General features: G+C 43.1%; 1 protein-coding gene across 1 annotated transcript in view; it reads right to left on the bottom strand.

Moving 5' to 3' along the window:
- Positions 1-8623: 8623 nt before the first annotated feature.
- Positions 8624-26596, bottom strand: part of LOC147462034 (26S proteasome regulatory subunit 6A homolog) — a 99216-nt gene continuing 81243 nt past the window's right edge. The window contains exons 4-10 of the mRNA XM_086509488.1: positions 10125-10316; positions 9842-10033; positions 9644-9762; positions 9489-9576; positions 9288-9407; positions 9065-9205; positions 8624-8995 (exon numbers count right to left, since the gene is read on the bottom strand). Coding sequence (XP_086365614.1) covers positions 8918-8995; positions 9065-9205; positions 9288-9407; positions 9489-9576; positions 9644-9762; positions 9842-10033; positions 10125-10316 — 930 coding nt within the window. The 3' untranslated portion in view covers positions 8624-8917. The remainder of the gene's footprint in view (positions 8996-9064; positions 9206-9287; positions 9408-9488; positions 9577-9643; positions 9763-9841; positions 10034-10124; positions 10317-26596) is intronic.

Below are 26596 nucleotides of genomic sequence, written 5' to 3'. Positions count from 1 at the left end.
ACTCATACACCCAAGCAGAATCCAAGTCACCAAACACACACAAATAACCAATAGATGGCTTCTTGACATGCCAAGCTTCATATGGAGTGATAAACTGCAATGCCTCAATGGGACATTGGTTTAGTACATATGTAGTACACACAGCCTCAAGCCAAAATACATGTGGATATATGCATGGTAAGGTGGTAATAGCTACCCAAAGGTGAGATGGTAGGTAATGCTTGTTGCACCCTCACTTTGATTGTGGGAGCAACCTTGTTTTGGAACTTTGAAAGGATATTTTTCAGATTTGAAAAACATTTTTTATAATATTTGATGAAGGGACCCTTTGTCACAGACAAGAAGAGCTCTCGTGATGGTGGCAATATGGAGGAGAATGCTGAGGGGAATTACGCACATGAAACGAGCTGTGAGGGCCAATGAGCAAGAAAGCGAGCCTAGTTCAAGCCCAAAGTAGGTGCATGATAGCTCTCAAAATAGTGATGAGCAAGACAACGGGAGGCATCAAAGGAGAAAAAAGTAGGTGCATGGGAGGTTGCATAGTGGTTGAGTGCACGACAGTTCTCCTCAAGTGTCTAGCAAAGGCAAGTACAAAGGGAAAAATCCTTGCACACTCACTTTCAAGTGAAGCAAGAGCTCTACACCTCTCCATCCTCTACAAAAATGTCAAGATTGCAACCTCTTGTAGTGCAATTGAGAGAAATTCAATGTTCTACATGACCAAGGCAGATGATCATGAGGTTTACAATCTTTTATGTGCCAATCAAGACCCTAGGAGCCGTGTTGAGAAGGATTTTAGTAATTCAAACTAGTTGCAAGTCTTCATGGAGGCACCTAGGATAGTCAAGCAAGAGTACCGGAATAGGTTTTACACACTATTTACAAGTTTCTACCAAGAGCCTCCACAAATTAGGATATAGAGGCCACAAGGGTATTTGCCAGAGGTTTTCTACATGAGCATCTTAAGAGGGGGGGCTGTGAACTGGGCTAATTTTGCTAAGAGCATTGTTGCCAACATGGAAGCAGAGAAGTTACATGTGAAGAGACAAAGATGGGAAACTTTTCATTCTCCGGGTGCACCGTAAAGTTCTCAATGCATGACCATGTACACTAAGGTCGATGATGGGGATGCAAGCAAGGCGTCCACTTTGCATACAACCGCAAGAATGTGGCAAGTTGGGACTCCTCACCTAGATAGCTTGACGATGTTGTGATGCTATCAAAAATTGTTGAAAACTTTGCAACATTGGAAGATTCAGTTGAGGATGCCGCGAAAGAATGTCATGAAGCTCGTCGAGAAGAAACTACAAATTCTGTTGAATCCATGAACGCCATGTCTTGGGTTCTTTATGGCTTATGCCCTGTAAGATAGAGCGATGAAGACGAGAAAGCGCCCGATGCGCGACGAAGTAAGGGTGGGAGTGGCTTATAAGTCCGGGGTCGGGACCCCAAAATACTTCACATAAAATTTCAATAGTCTCTAGTTTGCTATGTCTGCTCTTTTGTAGGACCGGTATGCTTTCAAAAAAGCACACACCTGATGCTCTAATACCACTGTCACATGCTCCTTTAAAAAGAGAAGTGAGGAGGAAAAGGTTTCCATAATTACTTTTCCATCTGGCACTCATCTATGAGCTTTATCCAACAATCCACATTTTCTCACAATTGAAACCTAAGAGTTCACACTTTACTAAGGCCTTCTGTATGCCAAAATTGTACCTTACATGAGATGCCAAAAATTCTATAAGAGTAAAACTAACATCGATCTAACAACTGCAAAAATTTGATGTTAAAAATCTAGAATTTAATATGTATTTATTGTTAATATTAATATCCCTCTTTAAATGTTCACATAAAGCCATGCTGATTATTGTGCACATGGGTTTTGTTGTTGATCACTATGCAAAGCAGAAGAGGTTTGGTTTTGCTGCACTTGCCGCCACCCAAGCCTCCAGCAAGTATTGTAGAGATAAATGCAATAAATGATATTTGCACTGCATGGGGAGTGCCCATGTATGACAATAATGCATTGGGTATGTTCTTGCTTCCGTGTAAGCATGCATATCACATATGGTGTTTTGCACACCTTGCTGGCAAAGAGGAAAGTAGCATGGCTCCATGATGTAGACAAGTCATCTCAAAGAACATCAAAGATTTGATGTTTTGCCACAACATCAGAATTGTCCCCGATATGTAATATGTTTGTTATATGATCCCATGCAACCTTAGCCTCCCAACGTACCTGTTCACAGCAGGCAGGCAAAACCAATATGGCATCCATAGAACTTGTATCCACAAAACCTAGTCTTATTTTATTCATGCACAATGTTTCAAATTCTCTTTGTAAGAAGGAAATGTTGCATCAAGCATGCCTGACGTGGGTAGTTTTCCCATCATGTTTGTCCTCATAGGAAAAATGCGGAATACATCACTTTTGTGAGCCACACGATTGGTGACTACACATGAATCCAAAGTTACTTATATAGAGGGAAATTTTCACAAAACCAACCTATGCTATACACCACAACCTGCAATAGATTACATTGTTATTCTGCAAAAATTTCTACTGTCAAAATACTTGTACAATAGGAGGAAATTTCCTACGTGGTTTTACCATTAAAGGAAACAGAGGCCAAAACGAGCTCAAATAAACATTCCAGTCATACAAGGCTCAAAGAGCCTACCCAAAGTTCATGTCACCCTCTGAAAGATCACCTCCATTGGACAATGTTAGCCAGGAAGGTAATAGCAATGCTACCCAAGATGTTGAAGCTTGCTCTAATACAATTTTTTGGAAATGCACGCAAAGATGTAGAAAAAAATAAGGTCAAGAGAAAACAAGATAGAAGTGGTTTTAATGAGTGTGCTAATACAAAGATACGGCTTGCCCTGAGTGATGGGTGTATATACAAGCTAATGGGAAAAAACTCATTACAAGGGAAAAGTGCCCATGTTGGGATCTTATGTTCACTCACATCACTACCATAATATGGTAGCATTTCTCTCTCTCTTATCCTTTCTTGTCAACACACCTACCGCTACACTTTGACAATCTCGACAAATCTCATCACTTAAAATTACAAACACCTTGATTCAAGTTAGAGGTAGTTTACACTTTAGTCCACCATTACCAATAGAGCTGTCATTCATTCTAAGAAACACTATAACACTATGCATGTAGTTGTGGACATTCATGAGGCACATCCGTAAATTCCATGTTGCTTAACCATGAACTAAACAGCCCTCCCTGATAGTGGACCCCAAGCCATAGTCACTAAATTTGGAGAGGAAGCCAGTTTGCTAAACCATCCAGGCTAAAGATGGTCATTGATCCATAGCCAATTTCTTCCATAGCATCCACAATTTTAATCACTTATCCACCCTTTTCATCAATACAATTGAAGCTAACATATGCCTAAGCAATAACAGAGTAAGGAAGGCTACACCTTTGGGACCGTTTTAAAGTGATGTGGGTTTGACACTATCCAAGCCATAACATTGCCACATGCTTGGCACAAAGAAAAGATCCCATTGAAGTAAAGGATCCTCTCAAGCTTACTAACAACCTCCTTAGTACCATGGTGATAAATGAAGATATGCACAAAGGTCCTCTTGATAACTTGGACCCTAACCTAGTGGCAATTCTTCTTAGGATGCCATATGGCTACTAACTAAGCAACCACCACTCAGACTGCCATAGTGCCTCAAGAATCTTGAGTGAAATTATATGCACATGCCACTCAAAACTCCCAAGTGTGTTTACATACATCACTACCACATAAACATCCCCTCAAATGATGTAATCAACATGAGCTTGCACTTAGGGATATGGAAGTGTTAGGCCCCAATGTTATCCATCCACAAAGCAGAGTAAGCCCAAATCTTTGCAAAAAGCTTTGAACTTATCATTAGGCATAGCCTTTGTGGAAAGATTCTTAGAGTTGTCCTATGTAGGCACATAGCTAGACTAATCTATTATCTAGAGAGTCCCTTCTTGAAATTATGATAATGCATCATGTGCTCTATGCAACAAGCATGAAATACTAGGTTTCTTGAAATGGTCAATGTATCAGTGATGAAGATAGTTGTGGAAAGTTGTGATCCAACACACAAATCCACCATAAGGCATCTAAGCCAAACGCAATTGTGGCGATAAAAGTTGCAATGTGCTCAGCTTCACAACTCACGATAGATTGCTTCTTGCTCATCTAAATATGCGCAATTTGCCAAGCATGAATAAAAAATGACTTTTGAACACATGAGTGCCATAAAAACAACCCAATGTGAGTCCCCAAAAATATCATATAATTTTGTAACAATGATCACACCTTGCAATAAAACAATCCAAGATGTCTATTTCTACTCAAGTTTTCAAAAAAAAACATTTTCTTCACAATTTGTTGAATCTTAGACCCTAGGCAATGCATTGATCTACTAACCTATAAGCCTACATACTAAATATCTAGCCGCAACCAAAAACCTACTATGGAGGCTGATATCAAGGTACTTTCTAGTATCTTTAAAACTAACCTTCAAACCCCTCTCCATTAATGTAGCAATAGGCTTGCAATTCTCAAGGCCATATATACACAATAATGTCTCAATGTAGTTTGTTTGACATAAAGCAATACCTCCATCACACTGCTTAAACTTTGTGCCTAAATATGGATGCAAGAGACCCAAGTTTGAAATCTCAAAAGAAGCATTCAAATAAAAAATTAGGAATGTTTGTTCCATTTGGTCCAACAAGAGTAGCATTTATCAGCAAAGAGAATACTATTCAAAGTACATCATTTATATTCTTGACATACAAAATTCTCTCTATAAAAGTCGGACGGGAAGTTGGAAATCAAATATAGAGAGAAGACCATAGAATTTTCTAGCATCAAATCTATTCTTTGTCACAAGTCTCCAAGTGGAAGCGAAATTCTAAAAGAATTTGGCAATGTCTCCACAAAAATTCAACCATATCATCCTCCTACCATATTATCTTTGAGTCTACCTTCTTATAGAGTTTTGCAAGAATTAACACAAAGATGGAGAAGAAGAAGAAGAAACTCAAGGGCACAGATTAGCGAGAGTAGTAATAGTTAGATGTTAACGCAAAGATAAGATGGGCATATAATCAAGGGGTAAAAACCTCCTAGTGAATAAAAAAGTGCCTCAATGTCTTGAGTGTATCCACGCACCACTTTCATATCATATTAGCATATTTCAAAAGTTTGAGGCTTAAAGTAAGGCTTTTCAAATGACTATCTTGAGAGTGAGCCCCTATGGGCTAGGATCTTTTTGAGCCACTTAATTATGCTCAATTGTGCAATGACATCATGTGCCATAGCATGTCTAGAGCCTCATATCATGCAGGTGATATAAAGAAAGGGTCTAGTTTTAAGGGAAAGGGACTAAAGGCAGATATGGAAGGATCATGAGGTTAAATGCACCCACTAGGAGAGAAAATTCGGGTGAATATCCTAAAGCATTCAAAGTACATGAAAGTACACAAGGAAAATCACTACCTTATCAACATCAAAGTGCGGCACAAGAAGATACTCTAGAAAGTGATAGATTAGATGATGTTGGAGATGAACTATTTCCTATGGTTGTAACCTGTTGTGTCAACCTCCACTTGGTGCTATTATATGCATACAAGATTATTATGATCTAAGTGAGGACTCCCTCTAGACATGGAAGATGCCATGTGTTTGTAGGTGATATCATAAAAGCCATATCAAAGGTCAAGGGTCAAGAGCCACTTATAGAAAGGTACCTAGGCTCTTTGGGATGAAGAGTAGCTCTCTATGAAGCCCATACAAGAAACATTTAATCTTGTTGTCTAAGTGTATAATAGCTAACGCTAGTTTCAATCTACATTCTCTCTCTCTCTCTCTCTCTCTCTCTCTCTCTCTCTCTCTCTCTCTCTCCACACACACACACACAATGAATGCAAATCTCTCCAATTCTCATACCATATTCCAAAAATTGACATCAGGTAAATAGTATATCCCAGTCTCTTGTGATCACCTAATCTTTATGCTAGATTACATCTGTTTACACGCTTATTAATTGATTTTTCTCCCCTTTAGACCCATATCTCTTATGGTTATTGTTCTTAAATTATAAGGTCCGTTTGTTGCGACAAAATTCGTAGGTTTGCGTCTCATGGACCACTACTCTTACTAGTTAAGCTTGGTGATAATAGAGTAACATATAGGCTTAATTAGCTCTCATTGGGTTTGCACTAGCAATTGATTGCACTCACCTTTAGCATGAGTTTCCCCCTTCTCAGTCTAAGCATAAATTTCCCCCTTCCTTGCATCTATAGGTTCTTTTATATTCTCGTTATTGCACTCCCAAATGTTTGTGTCCATAGTACTCTCAACAAGTTCTCATTTTAACTTTTGAATGCTTACCTTGGATGCCATCACATACAAATTTCTCTTCAAAACTAGCCAAGTTCTTCATCATTCTCATTGTGGAGTTCATTAGCTACATCAGTTGTGTGTGCAAAGAAATCACCTCTGAATCATCTTTTCGACTATCTACAAGCCTCTATTTGACATCAGCACACTCAAAATCATCCTTTAGACTACCCACAAGCCTCTTTTTGACATCAACACGTCTCCAAAATGGTTAAAAGTGAAGCTTTCGCCGAGGTTTACATGCGATAGTAAACTTGCATTGCAGGGATCTGTTTGACATAACAAGTGTCACCATCAACAGAGCCTACACTCGAAGGGATCAATATCCTCTTTTTACTCTCTATTGTCAGGCCGCTATACCAACCGGCAACTTGTGCTTGCAAAAGTTATTCTAGCCTTCTTTTTTTTGTTAGCTAAAATGCAACCAATCGAGTTTAGAGAATCCTTTCCCTTTTTGTCTGCATGCAGATCATGGCACATTAACTTAGTGCATCATTTTAGTCAACACGCACTCTACAACTGGTGGGGGCCATGTTTTTCCACCCACTTCAATTTTGGTGTTTAAAAAATTTTAACAGCTCGCCAAACCTTGAGGGGATTTCCCATAAGTAGACGTATTAACAGTTTCTTTCAAAAATTAAGAAACCTCCAACATTATGAATGTATGGTTCCTCATCAAAAGAAATCACAACAACAACGAGGTATTGAAAAAGCATTAGAAGAACCTGCAATAAAAACTGGTATCGCATCTATAAGCAAGAGCACACATGATAGTTTGGTACTCAATCCTCTAATTGCAAAAGGCACAAGGCGTATGTGGTATCTCTCAAGAGGTTACTTACACAAACAAGAAATTATTTTTCGCAAACAATGTGCTCATCAACAACCAAAGGAGGACCAAGATTAACCAGGAAGATCAAAGTTTGTGGGTATCAACACCAAGCAAAAGAAGATGATCAAAATTGAGGATATCATCAAGTAAAGAAGCAACACAGGAGATGATCACAATCAAAGATGAGAGCAGGTGAAGCAATCAAAGATTAAACAAAGAGAACGAAGAAGAAGCTATCACCAATTAAAAAGGAAAGAAGACCATCAATTGAAGGAGGAGAAGTTTGAGTTGAAAAGGAAAAACTAGAGGAGCGTAGAACCTACCAAGAAGGTGGGCCAAAAAGTAGGCAATGAAGCAGACAAGGTAGATGTATTGTAAAAAAAAAACACCTTTATGATTTCCTCTACCTTCATTTCTGAGATAGCTCAATAAGAAAAGCATACAATAGCGAAATTGGTCTCTCCCATGCTATGCTCCTTTGTTCGTATGAGTGTCTTCATCAATGTGATGTGGGAGATCAAGTATGTCCTATGTCTTATTGCTTGCTCTCATCAAACTATGACACAAGTCAATGAACTAGGGCATGGGGCACTCCTAACACCCTACGCTAGCACTCCTAAAAACCTATTGGACACAAATCCATTTGAGGTCCATTGTGATCAATGTGGAAATTGCTTAGGAGCAGTACTTTGAAAAGAAGGGCATGCTAATGCATATGAAGCTTCTTGCACTCAAAGCAATCCCTAGCGTCATAGATGCATTGTCTCCTAGGCACCTTATTCAACATAGTGAGCAATTGTAAAAGCATCATGTACTTTACTTTGCAAATGGCTATCAAACAAGAATCTGAAGTGAGATCTTAGAGCTCTTTTTTTTTTCACAGTTCTCATATACCGTGTAAGCACACCCTAGTGATAGATGCTCTCATGACGTCCAAGAGCCAAAATTTTCTGAGTAACATGTCATCAAAATCTCACCAAATGGTTGATGCACATGCCATTGGTTCTCATTTTGCTACTTTTCTGTAAGCCTACTAGTAGGGTAATGTTTGGCGACAATCTAGTGCATCAGATTCACAGAAAAAATAGTCCGAAAACTGTTTAGCAGTGTTATGCATGGGTTTTGAACCGAGACAGCAATGACTGTGTCATGCATTCTCAAAGCTCTTTGCTAGCCGACTGAGCTCTCCTATACAAGATGATATCCAGATTTCAAGTTTAATAGGCTCACTCCAATTAATAAAGGACATGATTGCATTTATCAGAACGCCATTGCAGACATAACATAAGGCGAGGACAGCATGGGGAGTGCACAAGTACAATAAACAAACATCGATGAGTCAGAACTTTACAGTAGGCCCTTGACAGAACAGTTCCCAAAAACATGCACGCTGTATAAATCACGACTTCTAGCCGTATGGCAGATATGCAACGACTGAATTTGTTCACATTTTAGCCAATCAACTAGACAACTGTTCCTTTTACTTTGTCATCAACAAATACCAAATTGAAGTTTTACCCTCCTGACGATAAAATATTATGCGACTTTCTTTGTACACTGAAACACTCCGCATTTTTCAAAGACAAAGCAGACAACATGACAAAATTTGTTGTACAGACACCCACCCGACAAGGAGGAGATGACTGCTGCCTCTACATGAGGAGCCCTAGGCATAGTAATTCAAGCTGGCTTTCTTCTTGGCCTGTACTTGGATGATACCTTCATTGAAATCTTCATGGGTAACCTGCAAAACGTAGAAAATTAGCAAAATACAGTAGTTTAGATTTCCATTGCAGCATGCTAATAATGATACCTCATTAGCATCACGCCGGAGGGCAAGCATGCCTGCTTCAACACACACTGCTTTGAGTTGAGCACCATTGAAGTCATCAGTAGATCTGGCAAGCTCCTCAAAATTGACATCTGACCTCACATTCATTTTTCGAGAATGAATCTGGAACATGAAAACAATCTCAAGATTATGACATTAAAATTAGGTCCTTGATGGATTTCACTGGTAAGATGCAAAATGAAACCTGCAAAATGCGAGCTCTCGCTTCCTCTGTTGGGTGTGGAAACTCGATCTTGCGATCCAGACGACCAGACCGCATTAGAGCAGGGTCGAGAATATCAGCACGATTTGTAGCAGCAATAACCTATCAAATGTAACCTATATCAGAGATAATCACTCAGGCTAAACTTTATGTGCACAAACAAAAAGAAAGATATATATTTACTCTTATTCTATCGTCACTGCTGAAGCCATCGAGTTGATTTAATAGCTCCAACATAGTTCGTTGCACTTCTCGGTCTCCACTCACCTCGCTGCAGGAAGTAAAACCAGTCGTAATTAGAAAGGGCAAACAATGAAGGACTTCCAAGAAAAAAGTACCTATCAAAACGTTTCGTCCCAATAGCATCAACTTCATCAATAAAAATGATGCATGGAGCCTTCTCTTTTGCAAGTTGAAACGCATCTCTAACAAGCTTGGCTCCATCTCCAATAAACATCTGAAAGGAAACATGAGCTGAAAATATAAGATTTCTGACAAGACAAAGACTAAGCCCTAACCAGTGACTCATTACCCACCTGAACAAGTTGTGGACCAGCAAGCTTCAAATAGGTGGCATCAGTCTGTGCCGCACATGCACGTGCCATCAATGTTTTGCCCGTCCCAGGAGGACCATAAAGCAGAACCCCCTTTGGAGGTCGGATACCCAGACTTTGAAACCGCTCTTTATGTGTCATGGGCAATACGATAGCCTCCTCTAGCTCTTGAATCTATCACCAAAACAATTTCAGAAGACTTGATGCACAGTAAAATAAAAAAAGCAGATGTCTAGATAAACTGGAAACCTAATTTTCCCCACACCTGTTTGTCTAAGCCTCCAATGTCACCATAATCTTCAATAGGTCTTTCGTCAACTTCCATTGCCTTCACTCGAGAATCGTACTCAGAAGGGAGAGTGTCCAATATCAGATAACTGTCTTTGTTCACTCCCACAAGATCTCCAGGTTTCAAAGTGTTGGGATCAACTAAGCCAACAACTGGCAGGAATATTGTCTAGACAGCCAACAAATATAAAAATTGTGAGTACAGTGTTTACTAAGCCAAAATCTTCCAATGAACACTATACATTTTCGAAGTGTCTAATCAGCTACGAAACATACAGGTCAGAGTGTGAAATAGACGAATAAATCATATTACTCATACATAAAATATTTCCATCTGATTGAACACTTCGTCCAGCTATTATAGATTTCAGAATTCTGAAACAGACCCAAATGAACTTGTAATAGGGGCATATGACCCCAATTGCACTGCTTTATAGCTTGAAAAGAAACTATAAATGCACTAATTCGAGTTTTATATCTCGTAACTGTGCCGTGGCAGCTACCTGAGATGACCGACAAAAGTACTCGGCTTGCATTAGCAAACAATAAATTAGTCACATACCAAATGGATTCTCAGAATCTTAATTTTCAAGGTAGAACGGCCCTGGATGGATCCTTGAAGCAGGTGTTGACAGCTTCTGTCAAATAAGGTTCCTAATTGGTGGACAGGTTTATCAGTTGGCCACAAAACTCGTAGCAAAACTAGGATTGGACTTTATGTGGAACGGATGATAAGGTGATCCCTGGAAGCTCATGGAGGTACTGGCTTTCTATGTCCAAATGGCACAAAGGGCCAGTGTGCATGTCATATTGCATATTACTCCTAATATTGCTGAAGACTTGATTTAATCAAGTCTCCAACTTGAGAGCAGTGTGCATGTCATATTGCATACTTACTCCTAATCATTGCTTATCATATTTTAAGACTTATTTACTCAAGACTCCAACTCGAGAGTGCAGAAACACACATTGATTGCTTAAAACAGTGACACAATACACTAAAAACAGAAGTCCCATTGCAAATAGGCATGCCTTCAGATGAGCAGACACATCCCTTTCCTAGCTTATAGATGTGTCATTTTAAGTGCATAATCACAACCAATTGATAGAGACATAAGAGTTGTTTCCATTAGAGAGGGTATAACATTTGCTTGTGACTTTCGTGTCAGTAACAAATCACTGGCAAAGAAAAATCACAGTGGTAACACCAAAATAGTCAAGTTCATGGCAAAAATGGCCTCCCAAGGTGGAACCAAACGTAGTGTATAGTACAGATATGTACACAAAGAACATTTTACTGATCAGTTTGGAGTTTAAGGTACGTAAAAAAACGTACCACTGTAAAAAAAACCCATAAATATAGGAATATATTGGACATTTTCTAAAGACATGAATAGATGAATTAGAAATCTGTCTGGTACCCCAGTCCGTTACAAAGGACGATTACATTTTACAAACTACAATGTACATTAAAAGTCACGAATCTTCGGACTTCCACATGAGAACCAATAAACAAGTTACCAAACCTGAAAAGACAGCACTGCAACTGTCAGACCACTTCACAATAGACAAAACAATAGTAAGAACAACAATGATGAGAAATATAAAACCTCAAGACTAAGAGTATTCGTGTCTACCACAATGTCAAATGAAAGGCTCATTAGTGAGCATAGTACATACATAATATGAAAATAAAACCATCCATGAAGTAGAATCCGACTACTAGATATTGGACTCAATGTCACAATATCTCAAGGCTCATCACTAAGCATACATAAAATGAAGACTGAAGTAGAATCTAACTACTACATACTAAACTGAGAACTCAATGTCTCCTAGCCTCGGTAGTCATCATCAAATGAGGATGACGATTCTACTGTAGAGCCCATGTCTCCATCCGTCGAGACATCATCATGGACTCTTGCTACATCTGTCACGTGACACATCCAACTCTTTGTGTCCGTGGACAAGCTACAGCACGACAAGGGTTCAGTCACTCCAGACAGTCTAGAATTAGAAATGATCTAGCACTTTTGTGAGTCTATTCGTAGACCGTGCATGCCCAGTCACTTAGTGTAGATGCATATCCTCTGGTTGCACACATCATGATCATAAGCATTCCCATCAGAATCCATCAAAATCCTTCAGGGGAATTTTCCAGTGCATTTAGCGTATTTTCCCTATTTTTGACACTTTTCACTTATTATTTTTAAGTGTCTTTTGTTGGAAAGTAGGTAGGGCAAATTGAGTAAGTTTGTATATAAGCAAACCTAGACTAGCACTAAATGGCACAAGAGGCAACAGGAGCCAAGCTCAGCAAGCAACTTCTCAACAAGACCTTGGCGGTTTCCCCCTCCAAGCGAGAACCTCCCCTAGCGTTTTGCATCAGCCTCGCCAAAGAAGCAAGCAGCATCCTCTAGCGTTTTCACTCAGCATCATCGCCATACCTCCCAGCACTTGGTGTTTTGCATTAGGTAGCCATCGCCAGCAAGTTCCAGACACAGCTAGCGTTTTTTACATCAGCATGCCTAGTGTTTTTGGGAATCCATGACTAGTGTTTTCAGCAGATACCACCCTCAGCCTGCAGCGTTTTTCAGCAATGAAGTACTTGCAGATCAGCCCCTAAAGAAGTAGCAGATTCAGCCCGGAAAGACCATCAGTTTTCAGCCCTAAACCTGCAGATTTTCAGCGACAAAGATCATCAGAAACAGCCCCCAAATCAGCGTTTTTGGACTAGCCGCAGATTTCAGCCTACAGCGTTTTTGGACAGCAGATAAAAGATTGCAGATTTCAGCCCTTAGGTCGATCTCGTCATCGCCGACATAGCCTAGACTTGCATCAGTCTCATGCATACCATTTGTACCAGATTGTGCAATCATAAGTAGACCACTCTCGCCGACGAGAGTGGGGCCTTCGGAGGAGGGTTTTACAACGTCTCTGGTGTCGTCTCTCTCTTCTCTCTCTATCTCTCAGTCTCGTACACTTGCACGCACAGTGTCCATTCACTTTGTTTGTGATCATAGCATTCTCTCATTAAGAACGAAAGGCTCTACCTTCCATAAGAACAAAAGGAACCTTGAGCACAGTTCAGAGCACTCATCTTGAGCAAAGCGCAAACATTCATTCCGCTGCACCTAACATTGGTATCAAAGCTTTGGAACTGTTCTGTGTCACTCAAGGAAAGAATCACAGGAATTTTTTTTTGCTTGTTGAGGTCGCACGAACCCAAGTTCGCTTGGGCATGTCGATTCCTAATCATGTTTTTGAAGAGTGACAGGAATCCCAAGAAGGGCTTGTCCAGCCTCCCCTTATGCCTTTTTTCACTGAGGAGAGCGGACCGTGCACTTAGCAGCCGGCCAATCGATGTGAAGTAGGAAAAGGCAACCTTGGTGTGAGCGTAAGGCCGCCAAGGGGTGCGCCCGCGGAAAAGAGCAGAACTCGGGTGAAGAGAAGATCCTTCTCAAACACAGTTTGCAAGCGAAAGAAAACCTCAAGAACCTCAAGAACCCAAGAGCCCAAGACCCGCAAGAACCCAAGTTCCTTGTGAACTTAAGAACCCAAGACCACAAGAACCCACCACTTCACTGATGGTCATCACTCGAAGCGGAATGGATACTTTGCTTGGAGGTGATGAGCATGAGAGAGGTGAAGAAGAATTTTCCTCACCAAGAGGTTTTTCCGACCCTCCCCCTTCCCCATCTACGTCAAGGATTGCGCTAATACCTATGGAGGAGTTGGACCAGTTGTTTCTTGAAAGAAAGTTAGAACGCGAAGAGAGAGAAGCAGAAAGAAAGGCCTACGAAGAAGAAATGAAAGCCATAGATCGTGACTACGAAGAAGAAATGGCAGCCATAGAACGTCAGTTCGACTTGGAAGAAAAAGAAAGTCAAGCAAGATTTGATCACGAGAACAAAGCAAGAATGCAAGAGATGTTGCGACTCTTTTCTCAAGTGCAAGCACAGATGCAAGAGATTCGGGAAAAGGAGACTCTCAATCTCTACTTCTCCAAAGCAAGACACACATGATTTGCATGATGATTTGAATGCCAATGATTTGCATGATGATAAGCATGATGATTTAAATGATAATGATGAGCATGATGTTTTGGATGATAATGATAAGCATGATGATTTGAATGACAATGACAAGCATGATGATTTGCATGATAAGGATGTGATTTCTCACAACCATGATGAGTTGCATAAAGATGATGTGATTGTTCACAAGGATTATGTGTTAATGGATGCTTTTTCTAGCGAAGCTAACTTTGTTGTAGATTCGATCAATCACGAAGAACCGATCTTGGCTTTTGAGTCGAGGTCCAAAGAACCCCCACAAGACGATTCGATCACTCAAGAAGAACCAATCTTGGCTCTCGAGCCTAGGTCCAAAGAACCCTCACAGGAAGTATTATGTGTTCAAATGATTCGTCAGCACGCATTGTTCGAGTGTGATCGTTTCCTGTATTTTAGTCAGCATCTTTATGTGATCCCTTTTCCTAGGCATGACATATTGTACGTTGAGCACGTTTCACTCATGAATGAGCACGGATGTATACGGATTTTCATGAAAAGCTGAAAAGTATATATGTAAGAAAGTCACATTCCATGTCTCTTCCTTGGCATGACACATTTGTAGAACGAGCACATGAAAGTATGAGCACCAAGCAGGGGCATTTCCGTTGTGAATTGCCACAGTTCATTGCTCTAGATCAAAAGAGGAAGATTCGATCTCATTGTTTGCGTGTGTGTGGTGAACGATTTGGCATTCCGTCTCTTTGTTCATCCACATTGCATGCACAGTCTATTAGGACGACAAGATTTTTTCCACTCACTTTACATGGAATAGGTATGTTCATGGTTTTGTGTTGGAAGTGGTTTCAGGAATTTTCAACCATGGAGATTCTTGAAGAAGAAAGATTCTTGAAGAAGAAAGAAGCAGGACTCTAGACGAAGTTGAGGCATCGAAGGAGCCGCAAAAGACTTTGTGTCGCTTTCGGCGCCGCCCAAAGAAGCAAGCGTTGCAGACCTTTATGAAGTTCAAGTACTGCACGACCCACACATCAGAGTGGGCCGGCGAAGAGTCCCTTCCAAGATTCCGGATGCTATTGGCGATCTCCCTCGACGCCATTCAGTTCGGTACCAGTACCTCACTTTGAAAAGGAGGGGATGTCACGTGACACATCCAACCCTATGTGTCCGTGGACAAGCTACAACACGACAAGAGTTCAGTCAGTCCAGCCAGTCTAGATTTAGAAGTGATCTGGCACTTTTGTGAGTCTATTCGTAGACCGTGCATGCCCAGTCACTTAGTGTAGATGCATATCCTCTGGTTGCACACATCATGATCATAAGCATTCCCATCAGAATCCATCAGAATCCTTCAAGGGAATTTTCCAGTGCATTTAGCGTACTTTTCCTATTTTGTTGGAAAGTAGGTAGGGCAAATTGAAAGTAGGTAGGGCAAATTGAGTAAGTTTGTATATAAGCAAACCTAGACTAGCACTAAATAGCAGAAGAGGCAACAGGAGCCAAGCTCAACAGGCAACTTCTCAACAAGACATTGGCGGTTTCCCCCTCCAAGCAAGAACCTCCCCTTGCGTTTTGCATCAGCCTCGCCACAGAAGCCAACAGCATCCTCTAGCATTTTCACTCAACATCATCGCCATACCTCCCAGCACTTGGTGTTTTGCATTAGGTAGCCATCGCCAGCAAGTTCCAGACACAGCTAGCGTTTTTGACATCAGCGTGCCTAGTGTTTTCAGCAGATACCACCCTCAGCCTGCAGCGTTTTTCAGCAATGAAGTACTTGCAGATCAGCCCCTAAAGAAGTAGCAGATTCAGCCCAGAAAGACCATCAGTTTTCAGCCCTAAACCTGCAGATCTTCAGCGACAAAGATCATCAGAAACAGTCCCCAAATCAGCGTTTTTGGACTGGCCGCAGATTTCAGCCTATAACGTTTTTGGACAGCAGATAAAAGATTGCAGATTTCAGCCCTTAGGTCGGTCTCATCATCACCGTCGTCATCGCCGACATAGCCTAGACTTGCATCAGTCTCATGCATACCATTTGTACCAGATTGTGCAATCATAAGTAGACCACTCTCGCCGACGAGAGTGGGGCCTTCGGAGGAGGGTTTTACAACGTCTCTGGTGTCGTATCTCTCTTCTCTCTCTATCTCTCAGTCTCATACACTTGCACGCACAATGTCCATTCACTTTGTTTGTGATCATAGCATTCTCTCATTAAGAACAGAAGGCTCTACCTTCCATAAGAACAAAAGGAACCTTGAGCATAGTTCGGAGCACTCATCTTGAGCAAAGCGCAAACATTCATTCCGCTGCACCTAACAACATCATCCTAGCCTGACTCGTCCTGCTTTGGACTGTGAATGAGACGGACAGCCTCATCCGCACTTCCACGGGGAGTGCATATAGGACGCTTCCTTCTACGAATGCTCTCCCTTCGTACACTCACTGGATCCACAACTCTCGTGCAACAGAGTGCTATGTACGTATACATGACCTAGTCACGCATTGATCCATGCTCTCCAACTCCCTGTAAAGGATCCGAAGGATGTCCTCTTACTCATTCCTCACCAGCCGCTCCACCTCATCTGTGCTCAGATCGGCCACCATCTTGATGTTCGTAGGATAAGTTCATAGCTAGTAAAGATAAGAGTCTAGTAACGTCATTCTAGAAACATAGTACCTGTTTCAGTGTCCCCAAAGTGTGGTAGTCTCGCACAAGTCTCATGTTGGCTCTGCACTAGACTAGCTTCTCTAGTTGAGAAGTGCTCAAGTGGTTGCGTATCTTCGTGTGGATCAAAGAATACGCAGTTCAATTACGCTCACAAGCACCCGCCGAGCAATCATTGTAGTGGCAAGACAATGAGCAAAGTGTCAGCGGCGAGCACTCTTGTTATGTCCCCCTTACAGGAGACGAGATCTGGTCTAAGACACGGTCAAGATGGGCGTCCGATGTCCGAGCGGACGTAGCGTGAACCAAGCTAGTGTGGCCGGCCACTTTTATAAAAGGGAGGCAAGGCCTCATTTGTAGTTATCGAGCCCCATTGGCAGAGTGCTAGTGACTAGCCCATGAGGCTAGGAGTGCGTGAGCTCACCTCGAGGAGGGGAGGCCGGGTGCTATGGAACGCTCGGTCTTACAGGTGCACGCCTACGTCCTCGGACATTGCCCAACACGGGGGTGTTGCCGGATGGTGGCTATGGTTGGGTGGTTCGTCCGACGCGTGTCTATATGAATATACACACCTATGGATCAGTTCGAGTCGGATAACCTTGGTTTGGTCTAGTTTTTAATGACTAATTTCTGGAATTATCTGTTTTTCTTCTCGCAAGCATGTGTGCAAGTGAAAATTAATGTTCTTCGCTGATTTTTTATAAAAATCAGCAATTTAACAGGTGGGAATGCTAAAAATCAGAAGGTTTTGTTGATTTTTTATGAAAATCGGTGAATTGTTCATTAATTTGCTGATTTATAATTAAATTCAGCACAAAGTGCTTTTTTTCCTCTCTGTAACCTCCTCTGTGCGAAGCACAGAGAGAGAGAGAGAGAGAGAGAGAGAGAGAGAGAGAGAGAGAGAGAGAGAGAGAGATGAAATGTTATATTAACGTCTTCAAAAGGCCATAGTGACCTATGAGACCAGAAAGTTACAAGGTGGTGGTACAAGGTGGTGGATCTGATACAAAGTCAGAGTAACAAAATAACAACAGTACAAAACAAAGATATATACTATGGGATCCTAGATTGGTCGATGTGAACTAAGCAAAAATGGGCGGCTTGCTGGGATAGCTGAATCACAAGAGATCTAACATCAGTCGTTGGCGAATCTCATCAATTTCCTCCATGGTTAGTAGTCTGACCGGGCGTCGTGCATGCCTAGCCAACGTGCTCCGAATCTTCTGACGTAGCCTCCGTCGATGCTGTGTAGTCCTCCGCAGTCGCGGGCGCCTGGATTTCCCCAGTTCAATCGCTCGATCGATCAGTGTGCCTCTGGTGTGAGACGAGGGGGAGCTCTGCTGTGAGAGTGGCTCTTGCACCTGTCCCGTGTCTGCTCTGAAGAAGTCTGTGATCCGTCTTTGAGACTGGCTAGCCTCGCCATTCATCAGGCTATCTCTGTGTCTACGCAGCTCGAGCAAGAACAAACCCACGCATCTCTGATCTTCGTATCCCATGACTCTTGAGAGTGGTCCAAAACCCTCTCTGAACAAGCAATGGAAGCGGCCTCGTATCTCGTAGTAGACGGGGCAGCGGCATGTATAATACAGCTCTGTCTCAGGTTCCCTGTCACACAAGGGGCATGTCCTGGCCTCTGCTGGTACTCCGCTGTATCTCCCAGTCTCAATCCGCGACTGGTGAAAATATGTGCGTAACTGGCCAATAGCACATCGTATCCCATGAGACAAGTGGGTATCCATGTATCTAGGTCTCGTCACAAAACCATCTTCCATAAGCTGGAGAAGGTGGTCTCTGTAGAAAGCCATCTTCGTGCCCAATTCCTGTGCTGGTTGTATGCATGTCCTCCTGGTGTCTAGCTGGGTCATGTCTTGGCCGATGAGCTTGGTGATCTCTTACTGTGTAAGAGGGAGAGATGGTGCATCCAATGAGTACTGGAATGGTGGCAGCCTGTCTATGCTGAACCCATGTGCCTGAAACCATGATGTCATCTCCCCATACCAGCATGTTGTATCTCCTTGTATGGCTAACTGTCGAGAGGACTCAAGTGCTATGCGAGCATATCTGTCTCTCGGAAGTCCCCATGTGCGGTTTATGAAGGAGACTAATCTGGTGAGCGCCTCCACCACTAGTGGGGGGGCCGCTAGCTCTGCTCAGATAATGGCCCCTGGTACTGATGCCTTGGCCCTAATGAGCCGCGAGATCGTAGAGACGAGAGGTTTCTCCATGTTCCCCCATCCATCTGTGCGACCCGGCCTCACGCGGTGATCCAATGAAGGTCCCCATATCTCAGCTCCATAGAGCAATGCTGAAGCCACCAAAGTGTCAAAGAGCCAGAGCTTCGTCTGGGGCTCCTGAAACTGAACCTGCGAACACATCTTCTCCAATCTACCCAATGCTGCGTGGGCTCTAGTCAGTCTGGTCTCTGCTACTCTTCTGAGTGAGAATGCAAGTCCGCTAAAAACCACTCCAAGGTAAGTGTAAGCATCTGTGTACTCCACAGTCTCCTGGTCGTATGTGAATGTAGATACTGACCTCCTGATCCACTGTGGGGTGGTATTAATAATTAAACACCATAACCTTGGTTTTACCAAGGTTGACAGACAAACCACTTTCGTGGGCAAACGTATGCAAAGCATCCAATTGACGTTGCATTCCCTCTGGGGATTCGGAGATCAACACTATATCATCAGCATATAATAAAAGTGGAATCCATGTCCCTGCCAACTGTGCACCTCTATCCCCATCGCTCTCAATGTAGTCAGAAACCTCATCCACATACATACCGAAAAGAGTAGGAGAGAGCGGGCAGCCCTGCTTCACCCCAATAGTGGAGTGAACCGGTGTAGAAAGTCCCTCTGGGGTGCGTACATGCCCTACTACTGATCTTTACAATGCCATGATCCCCCAAATGAGCTCTGTGGGTACTTCCATTTCCTGTAATCTGCGCATCAATCTAGCTCTGGGTACTGTGTCAAAAGCTTTGCGGAAGTCCACAAAGCTACAATAGATCCGTCTCCCATGAGATCTGCCTTCCTCGATGATGGCCCTGAGTGTCAAGATATGGTCAAGAGTAGAGAAGCCTCTCCTGAACCCTACCTTCCCAGTTGCACGCATTCCTTCCCTCTCTGCCCATCTACTCAGCTGATGCTCAAGAATGGATGCATACAACCGTGCCAGTGTGGGTCCAATCATGATAGTGCGATAATTCCCAGGCTCCATGGGGTCTCCTGACTTGAAGATAGGTACGATCGTAGATAGGCTCCAAGTGTCCGGTAGGCCCTCACACATGGCACAGTTAAACATAACTGCTAGAAGCTTTGCTAGTAGGTCTTTGGCATGCATGAAATGCTCAGCGACTAAGTCATCATGATCATATGCTCTCCCAGTCCTCATCCTGTCAATAGCTTTCTTCACCATCTCAGCGGTGAAAAAAACACATGTGTGTGGGCATGGATCGGGGGGGTTGGGGAGGGGCAGCTGTCTAGGTACTGTGTACAAAGATGATGCGTATTGACCCCAGGTCTCTGTGGAGGAAATAGCGGGGGGGGACTGCTCATGAAAGAGCCGCCACGCCTCACGCGAGTCTTGACTCAAGAATAGCTGCTATAGATCCTGCTCGAGTCGAGCCAAAAAAGCCCTCTTCTTCCGCCGCACCAGGCGTCGGAAGTCAATCTGTGACTGTCTGTGAGTGACGTCCCCCAAAAGCACCTCCCTCTGAAGTCTAGCTCTAGTCTGGCGGCACTCCTCATCGTACCAGTTGTTCTGAGGCATGCTCCCTGATCGGCGGCTCTGCTCAGGCTGGGTGTGTGGGTATGCTTCTGCTGCTGCATCATGTAATGTCTATGTCAGTATAGTAGTTAGCTCCTCCAAAGGTCGCCCCGGGTCCTCAGTGCATAGGCGTCTGTAGATCCCGTCCATGTATACAGAAGCCGTCTCTCGTGTGAAGGTGTAGCGAGTAGGGGCTGCTATCCGTGGCCTGTGTGCTACACTGAACTCGAAGGAGATGGTCATCGACACCAGAGCATGATCCACTGCCACCCCGACCGGTCTGGGCCCAATTGTGAGATCTTGGATACTAGAGATGAGATTCGGTTGTGCCATGACATAGTCCACTATGCTGGCTTCATGTCTATGTGGGAAGCATGTAAAACCTCCCGCAGCAGGAAATCTCTATAGGCCGTTCAAGATGGCCAATCCATGTGCGGTGCCCATGTCTATCAGGTGTCGCCCATACTCAGTATATTCCACATCGTGTGATAGTCTGGACAGGCCCGTCTCTACAACATCTAGCTCCCTTAGCATCTCCTCTGAAGTATCATAAAACACTGCCTGGTGATGGGCAATCCTAGCATTGAAGTCCCCTAGGATGATAATGTCACCATCCCTAGAGAACTCCCATATGTCATCATCCAAAATAGAGAAAGGGGACTGTCCTCTGGGTGATGCATAAACTGATGTACTCGGGGGAAAGTAGCAAATAGCTAGGTAGAGATATCTGCCTGTCTCTGCTTTCAATCTCACCCACATGTACCTAGCCTGCTCATCCCTGCGGGCTATATGTATCAGTGGCTGCAGGTTCTCTCTAAATAACACTGCCACTCCCCCCGAGCCCCGCCCTCTGCCACTCCTCCCGAGCCCCGCCCTCTGTGCTCTGAGCGTGTCTCCTGTCTGTAAGCTGTCTCCCACTTGTATCCAGTGATGTGAGGCATGGATTGCCCAGGGGCCTGGTGTGTCTCAGAGTAAAAGATGATGTCTCTTCCAATAAAGCTATCCTCAAAAGCACCCACATCAAGACGCATAGATGCATTACAGTTCCAGGCAACCACTTTGAGTGTGGTCCCATAAGTCTTGCACCGTCATGTGGAGCGTCGCTCTAGTATTACCACTTTTCCATCTCGGTAAAAGGCAATCTTGCCTTTTCCCCTTGCCGCTCTAATCTCCGGCATTACTTCCTGCATATGAGCGATCACTGGCTGCACCTCTCTCTCTCTCTCTCTCTCTCTCTCTCTCTCTCTCTCTCTCTCTCTCTCTCTCTCTCTCTCTCTCTCTCTCTCTCTCTCTCTCTCTCTCTCTCTCTCTCTCTCTCTCTCTCTCTCTCTCTCTCTCTCTCTCTCTCTCTCCTCGTGCTGCGCGTACTCCTCTACTGCGATCTCTTTCTCTCCCACGCTATTGTGGTGCAGCCACCACCCCTTGCCGCTCTAATCTCAGGCATTACTTCCTGCATATGATTGATAAGATTTATTCGAGATGGCGTGTGGCCATTGCTTCTCCTCTCAGATAGGGAGTAAAGCCGAAAAGACACACGAGTGCAGAAAAGCAGAGCCTGTACTCGTAGAAAGACATGGACAAGCGAAGCAAAAAGCAAAGCTTCAGAAAGGGAAAGAAAAAGGCAAAGAAGCCTAGATTTCGCCCAGTTTCTGACAGTTCTACAGAGGAGTCATCCTCAAACAGTTTGGACTCCCAACGATCACAGATTTTACACAAAGAAGAAGCATTTCTATAAAGCCAACCAGTATGACTTCCTCGAAGATAAAAGCAAGAAAGTTCAAGAATTTAAAGAAGGTGGGCAGTCAATTAAGTTTGACACTTTTTATGGATTCCACGATACTTTGAGGGCATTGGCCTTCATACCGCACTTTGATATAGCTTTCTCTGGAGGACATTACTTGGTGCACTCCAAGATTCGGAGGGCTACCTCTTTCTTCAAGGGAAATGCTCTAACATGGTGGTCCACCCTTCTACTAAACAAGGAAGCTCCAATTAAATGGTTGAAATTCAAAAGGCTTTTTATTTCTTCTTGGCTGACTCGAGAGTATAAACGAGATATACGAACTGCTTGGAATCATCTTCGGATGACCAAGGGAGATTCTTTGGATGCTTTTTGCGAGAGATTTTGGAACTCTTCTCTACCAGCCTCTTCATTTACAAAGGTCTTGTTTAAGGAACAGATTGAGCGGTTTTGCTGCGGACTTCCTACAGAGATCCGAGATTACTACTTGGAACATAAGTTGAATTCTTTTGAAGAATTGATAGGTCATGTAAAACGGGGTTTTGCGATACATTCGGGAAATTTGACTTACCCCAATGATGAGATCTCGACTCAGAGAATTCAACAGACCTCTCACAATGAAGAAGAAAGAGAAAGATTTCCCAAAACAAAGAAAAGAAAGATACACGTCTCCGACAGACTCTTAGAGAAAGGGTTATCTATCTCAAATAGGGGAAGGGCACATCTCCGCAAAGTGCCCCAAAAAGGCACAGCAAGAACAAACTGAAGACAGGCCAGAGAGTTCTAGAGCAGCAGAGGAATGTGGCAGAAAAGGCAGATGAAAACACAACTGGTACCACATTGCGTGGGGCCCGAACCAAATCAAATGAATGAAAGTACAAAACTTTGCCGCTTTTAGGACAAAGTGAAAGATCGGGAAGCCCTCTTTTTCTTTGATGAAGGAGCCAAGGCCAACTTCTTTTCACTTGAATTGGTAGCTCGATTTGAAATTACGCCCGACAGGCTGAGGCCACAGGTAGAGATAGTTCTAGCGGCACCCTGACGGGATGTTGTCATTACACCGATCATTGGCAAACTTCGTTTACAATGTCAGGGGTGTTTAGGGCACGAGGATTTCTACGCAATTCCCTTGGAAGGTTGTAACGTCCTACTCGAAATCCCTTGATACCACAAGAACAACGTCGTGGTTGACTATCGGGGCGAGAAAGCGACTTTGACAAATGAAGGGCACAGAGATTGTACTTGATAAAATTCAGTTTCTTTATTTTCTAGAAAGGACTGAAATGATGATTGAAGGTCGAATATTGTTTGACCTTGAAAAAGAACGCCAAGATTTTCTCCACACTCATGCAGATTGCTTTTCAGACATACCATTGATCTGATACTTGGACGGACCACACCACCAAACCGGCCACCTTACCGTGTGAGCCGAGCTCAGAGAGACTTTTTGGGACACACTATCTTAGCAACAGGAGTGCAAATGGACCCGGCCAAGATAGAGACTATCCATGATTGGCCCGATTTGAAGAATGTCCATGAGCTTCTTGGGCTTATTTTCTTACTATCGGTAGTTCATCAGAAAGTTTGCAGAGGTTAACATAGAAAGGAATCTTTTTTTTCGTGGGGACCCACAGAGGTGACTGCCTTTCAGAAATTGAAACAGAACTTGACGGCAGGACCAATTTTGACTTTGCCGGATTTGCAGAAGTCATTTGAAGTATATTGTGATACTTGTGGTCGTAGTCTAGATGTGGTCTTAATGCATGAAGGCCATGTCATTGCCTATGAGAGCCGATTGTTTTCAAGGCCGGAATTGACAGTACAGATCTGACAGAGAGAGCTTTTGGTGGTTATCCATGCTCTTACTCAGTGGCGACATTACCTACTCGGAGCCGATTTATAGGTTTTCACAGATAGTTGGAGTTTACGCTACTTCTTGTCACAGAAGCAGCTATCGGAAAAGCACATGGGGGGGCAAACATCTGGTCACACTTTTACTTCCGGATTGTCCATGTGAAGGGACAGAAGAAATTGGTGGCAGATACTTTATCCCGGAAGCCGTTGGTTCTGGCTATTTCCGCGATACATCATAGAAGCTTCGAGGATATGGTCGATCAGTACGCCACAGATACAGATTTTTGCAGATGTATTCAGTTGAATACAAAATGGGGAGGTAGTAGCGGAATATTCCATCGGGATGGCTACTTGATGAAGAAAAACGATGTTGTGCGTTACACAGCCATTGAAGGAAAAGGTTCTAACCGAATGCCACTGTCCACCTTTTACAGGTCACCGTGGCATTGTTACCACCTTAAAAGGTATGGAGAGATACTTCTTTTAGCCGAGACTCAAGAAGGACGTGGACGATTTTGTACGCAATTGCTTGGTATGCCAGAAGGTCAAGTTTTGACAGGCATAAAGCATAGGGATTGTTACAACCTTTACCCAGACCCACCCGCCCCTAGAAAAGTATTGCAATGGATTTCACTTTTGATCTCCTGAAAACACAGAGCGGGCACGATTGTTTATTGTCCAGATATTCAGATTACATGGCATGCCTGAGACGATTGTCTCCGACAGAGACCCCAGATTCACGAGTTTGTTTTGGAAGGCTATTTGGGAGAACATTGGCACGCGGTTGCAGTTCTCGTCATCGTTCCACCTGCAGATTGACGGGCAATTAGAGATTGCTAATTCAGTGGTAGTGGATTTGTTGAAGTCTTCTTCTTTGAATTTGAAGACTTCATGGGAAAAGGGTTTTTACCTTTGGTGGAATATGCCTACAGAAACACGATTAACTCTTTGATGGGGAAGGTGCCATTTGAAATTATTGAATTTGCTATGAAGGTTTCACCCTTCCTTAGCACGAAAGACAAGATTTTTCTCTGAAGCCGACCAGTTCACGAGGGACTTGGTTTTGGTCCAGAAGGCTTTGCAGAAATCTTAGAAAAAGGCAGCAGATTGACATCGTCGCGATTTGAAATTGAAGTAGAACGATTGGGTGCTCTTACATTTTGAGAAGGCACGCTTGAGAAAGAAAAAAAGAAAGGAGTGACTTTCTCGAAAGCTTAGCATAAGATACTATCGACCTTTCCAGATTTCTGAAAAGATAAATGATGTCTCCTTTAGACTGAAGCTGCCTAACATTTGGAGACTTCACAATGTTTTCATGCGAGTCTCTGAGGAAAACGAGCACGTACTCGTTCCAGAACAGATATTGGCACAGAAAGATAGAAGGTAAAGCGATAAGATGGTTCTTGGTTAAATTCAAGACCTACTCCGCATTGGATGCGAAGTGAATGGAGGAGGACCTGGCAGATACTCCTCAAATTGTGAATCCTTACCTTGAAGCATTTGGTTTAGCATGGTCTATTCTAAATGGAACCCCGAACTCGGCTTGGGCGGAATTTGGTGCAGCACGTATGCACAAGAGGGAAGTCACTCCACTCCTTTGTCAACAAATTGCCCCAATTTTGATACTAAAGTCACTGATGTCTCTTTTGAGTTTCAGGGATACTGTGAACTGACAGCATTCTGCTGTATGACTTTATGAACTGGAATTCACGAACATGATACTGACTTGTTCTTGACTTATTTAAGTGCAGGAACTGATAGACGAAATGACTACAGCATTTCGGTCTGAAAGATCTCGATAGACGTGATTGCAATAAGGATTAGTTAATCGGGCATCTATTAGGTACCGAGTGGCTCTAGATGTGATTGCTAAGTACGTTGTCAATAAATCATGGTCTAAGATCTGAATGAATTTTTGAATGTGATTTGTCAAGTGATGTCCTATGATGTCGTGTGATGTGACTATCAATTGGTACATGTGCTAGATGTGTTTTCCTAGTGCGTCGGTACTAGCAGTCATTGTCTACTAAGACAGTTTATGGCCTCTTTCTATTTTGCAAGCGTAATCGAGGGCCATTACAATGCTTTCAAGAGGGGGATATGTCACAAGCCGATGACGTGGCATGACCCGATACACCCCTAGAATGTGTAGCAGGGCACCCCTGTGAAACGCGGAACAATTGCTGACATGGCCTCTCAGAAATTGTGGAAATCTACTGACGTGGCATGTTGTACAGACCCATAATTTGCGGCGCTGCAGTGCTGACGTGGCTGAGCTGTACGGACCTGCTTTTTCTACGCAAAAGCAGGGCTGAAATTGTGTGGCTGAATTTGGGGAGCGTTTAAGTCAAGTTGCTTTATTTCTAATTGCTTTCAAGTGGAAGCTT

This window comes from Adiantum capillus-veneris, chromosome 3, assembly GCF_014529385.1.
Source record: "Adiantum capillus-veneris isolate H3 chromosome 3, ASM1452938v2, whole genome shotgun sequence".
Classification (NCBI taxonomy): domain Eukaryota; kingdom Viridiplantae; phylum Streptophyta; class Polypodiopsida; order Polypodiales; family Pteridaceae; genus Adiantum; species Adiantum capillus-veneris.
Note: the sequence above shows the minus strand (reverse complement) of the source record. Positions and strands in the feature narration are given on the sequence as shown.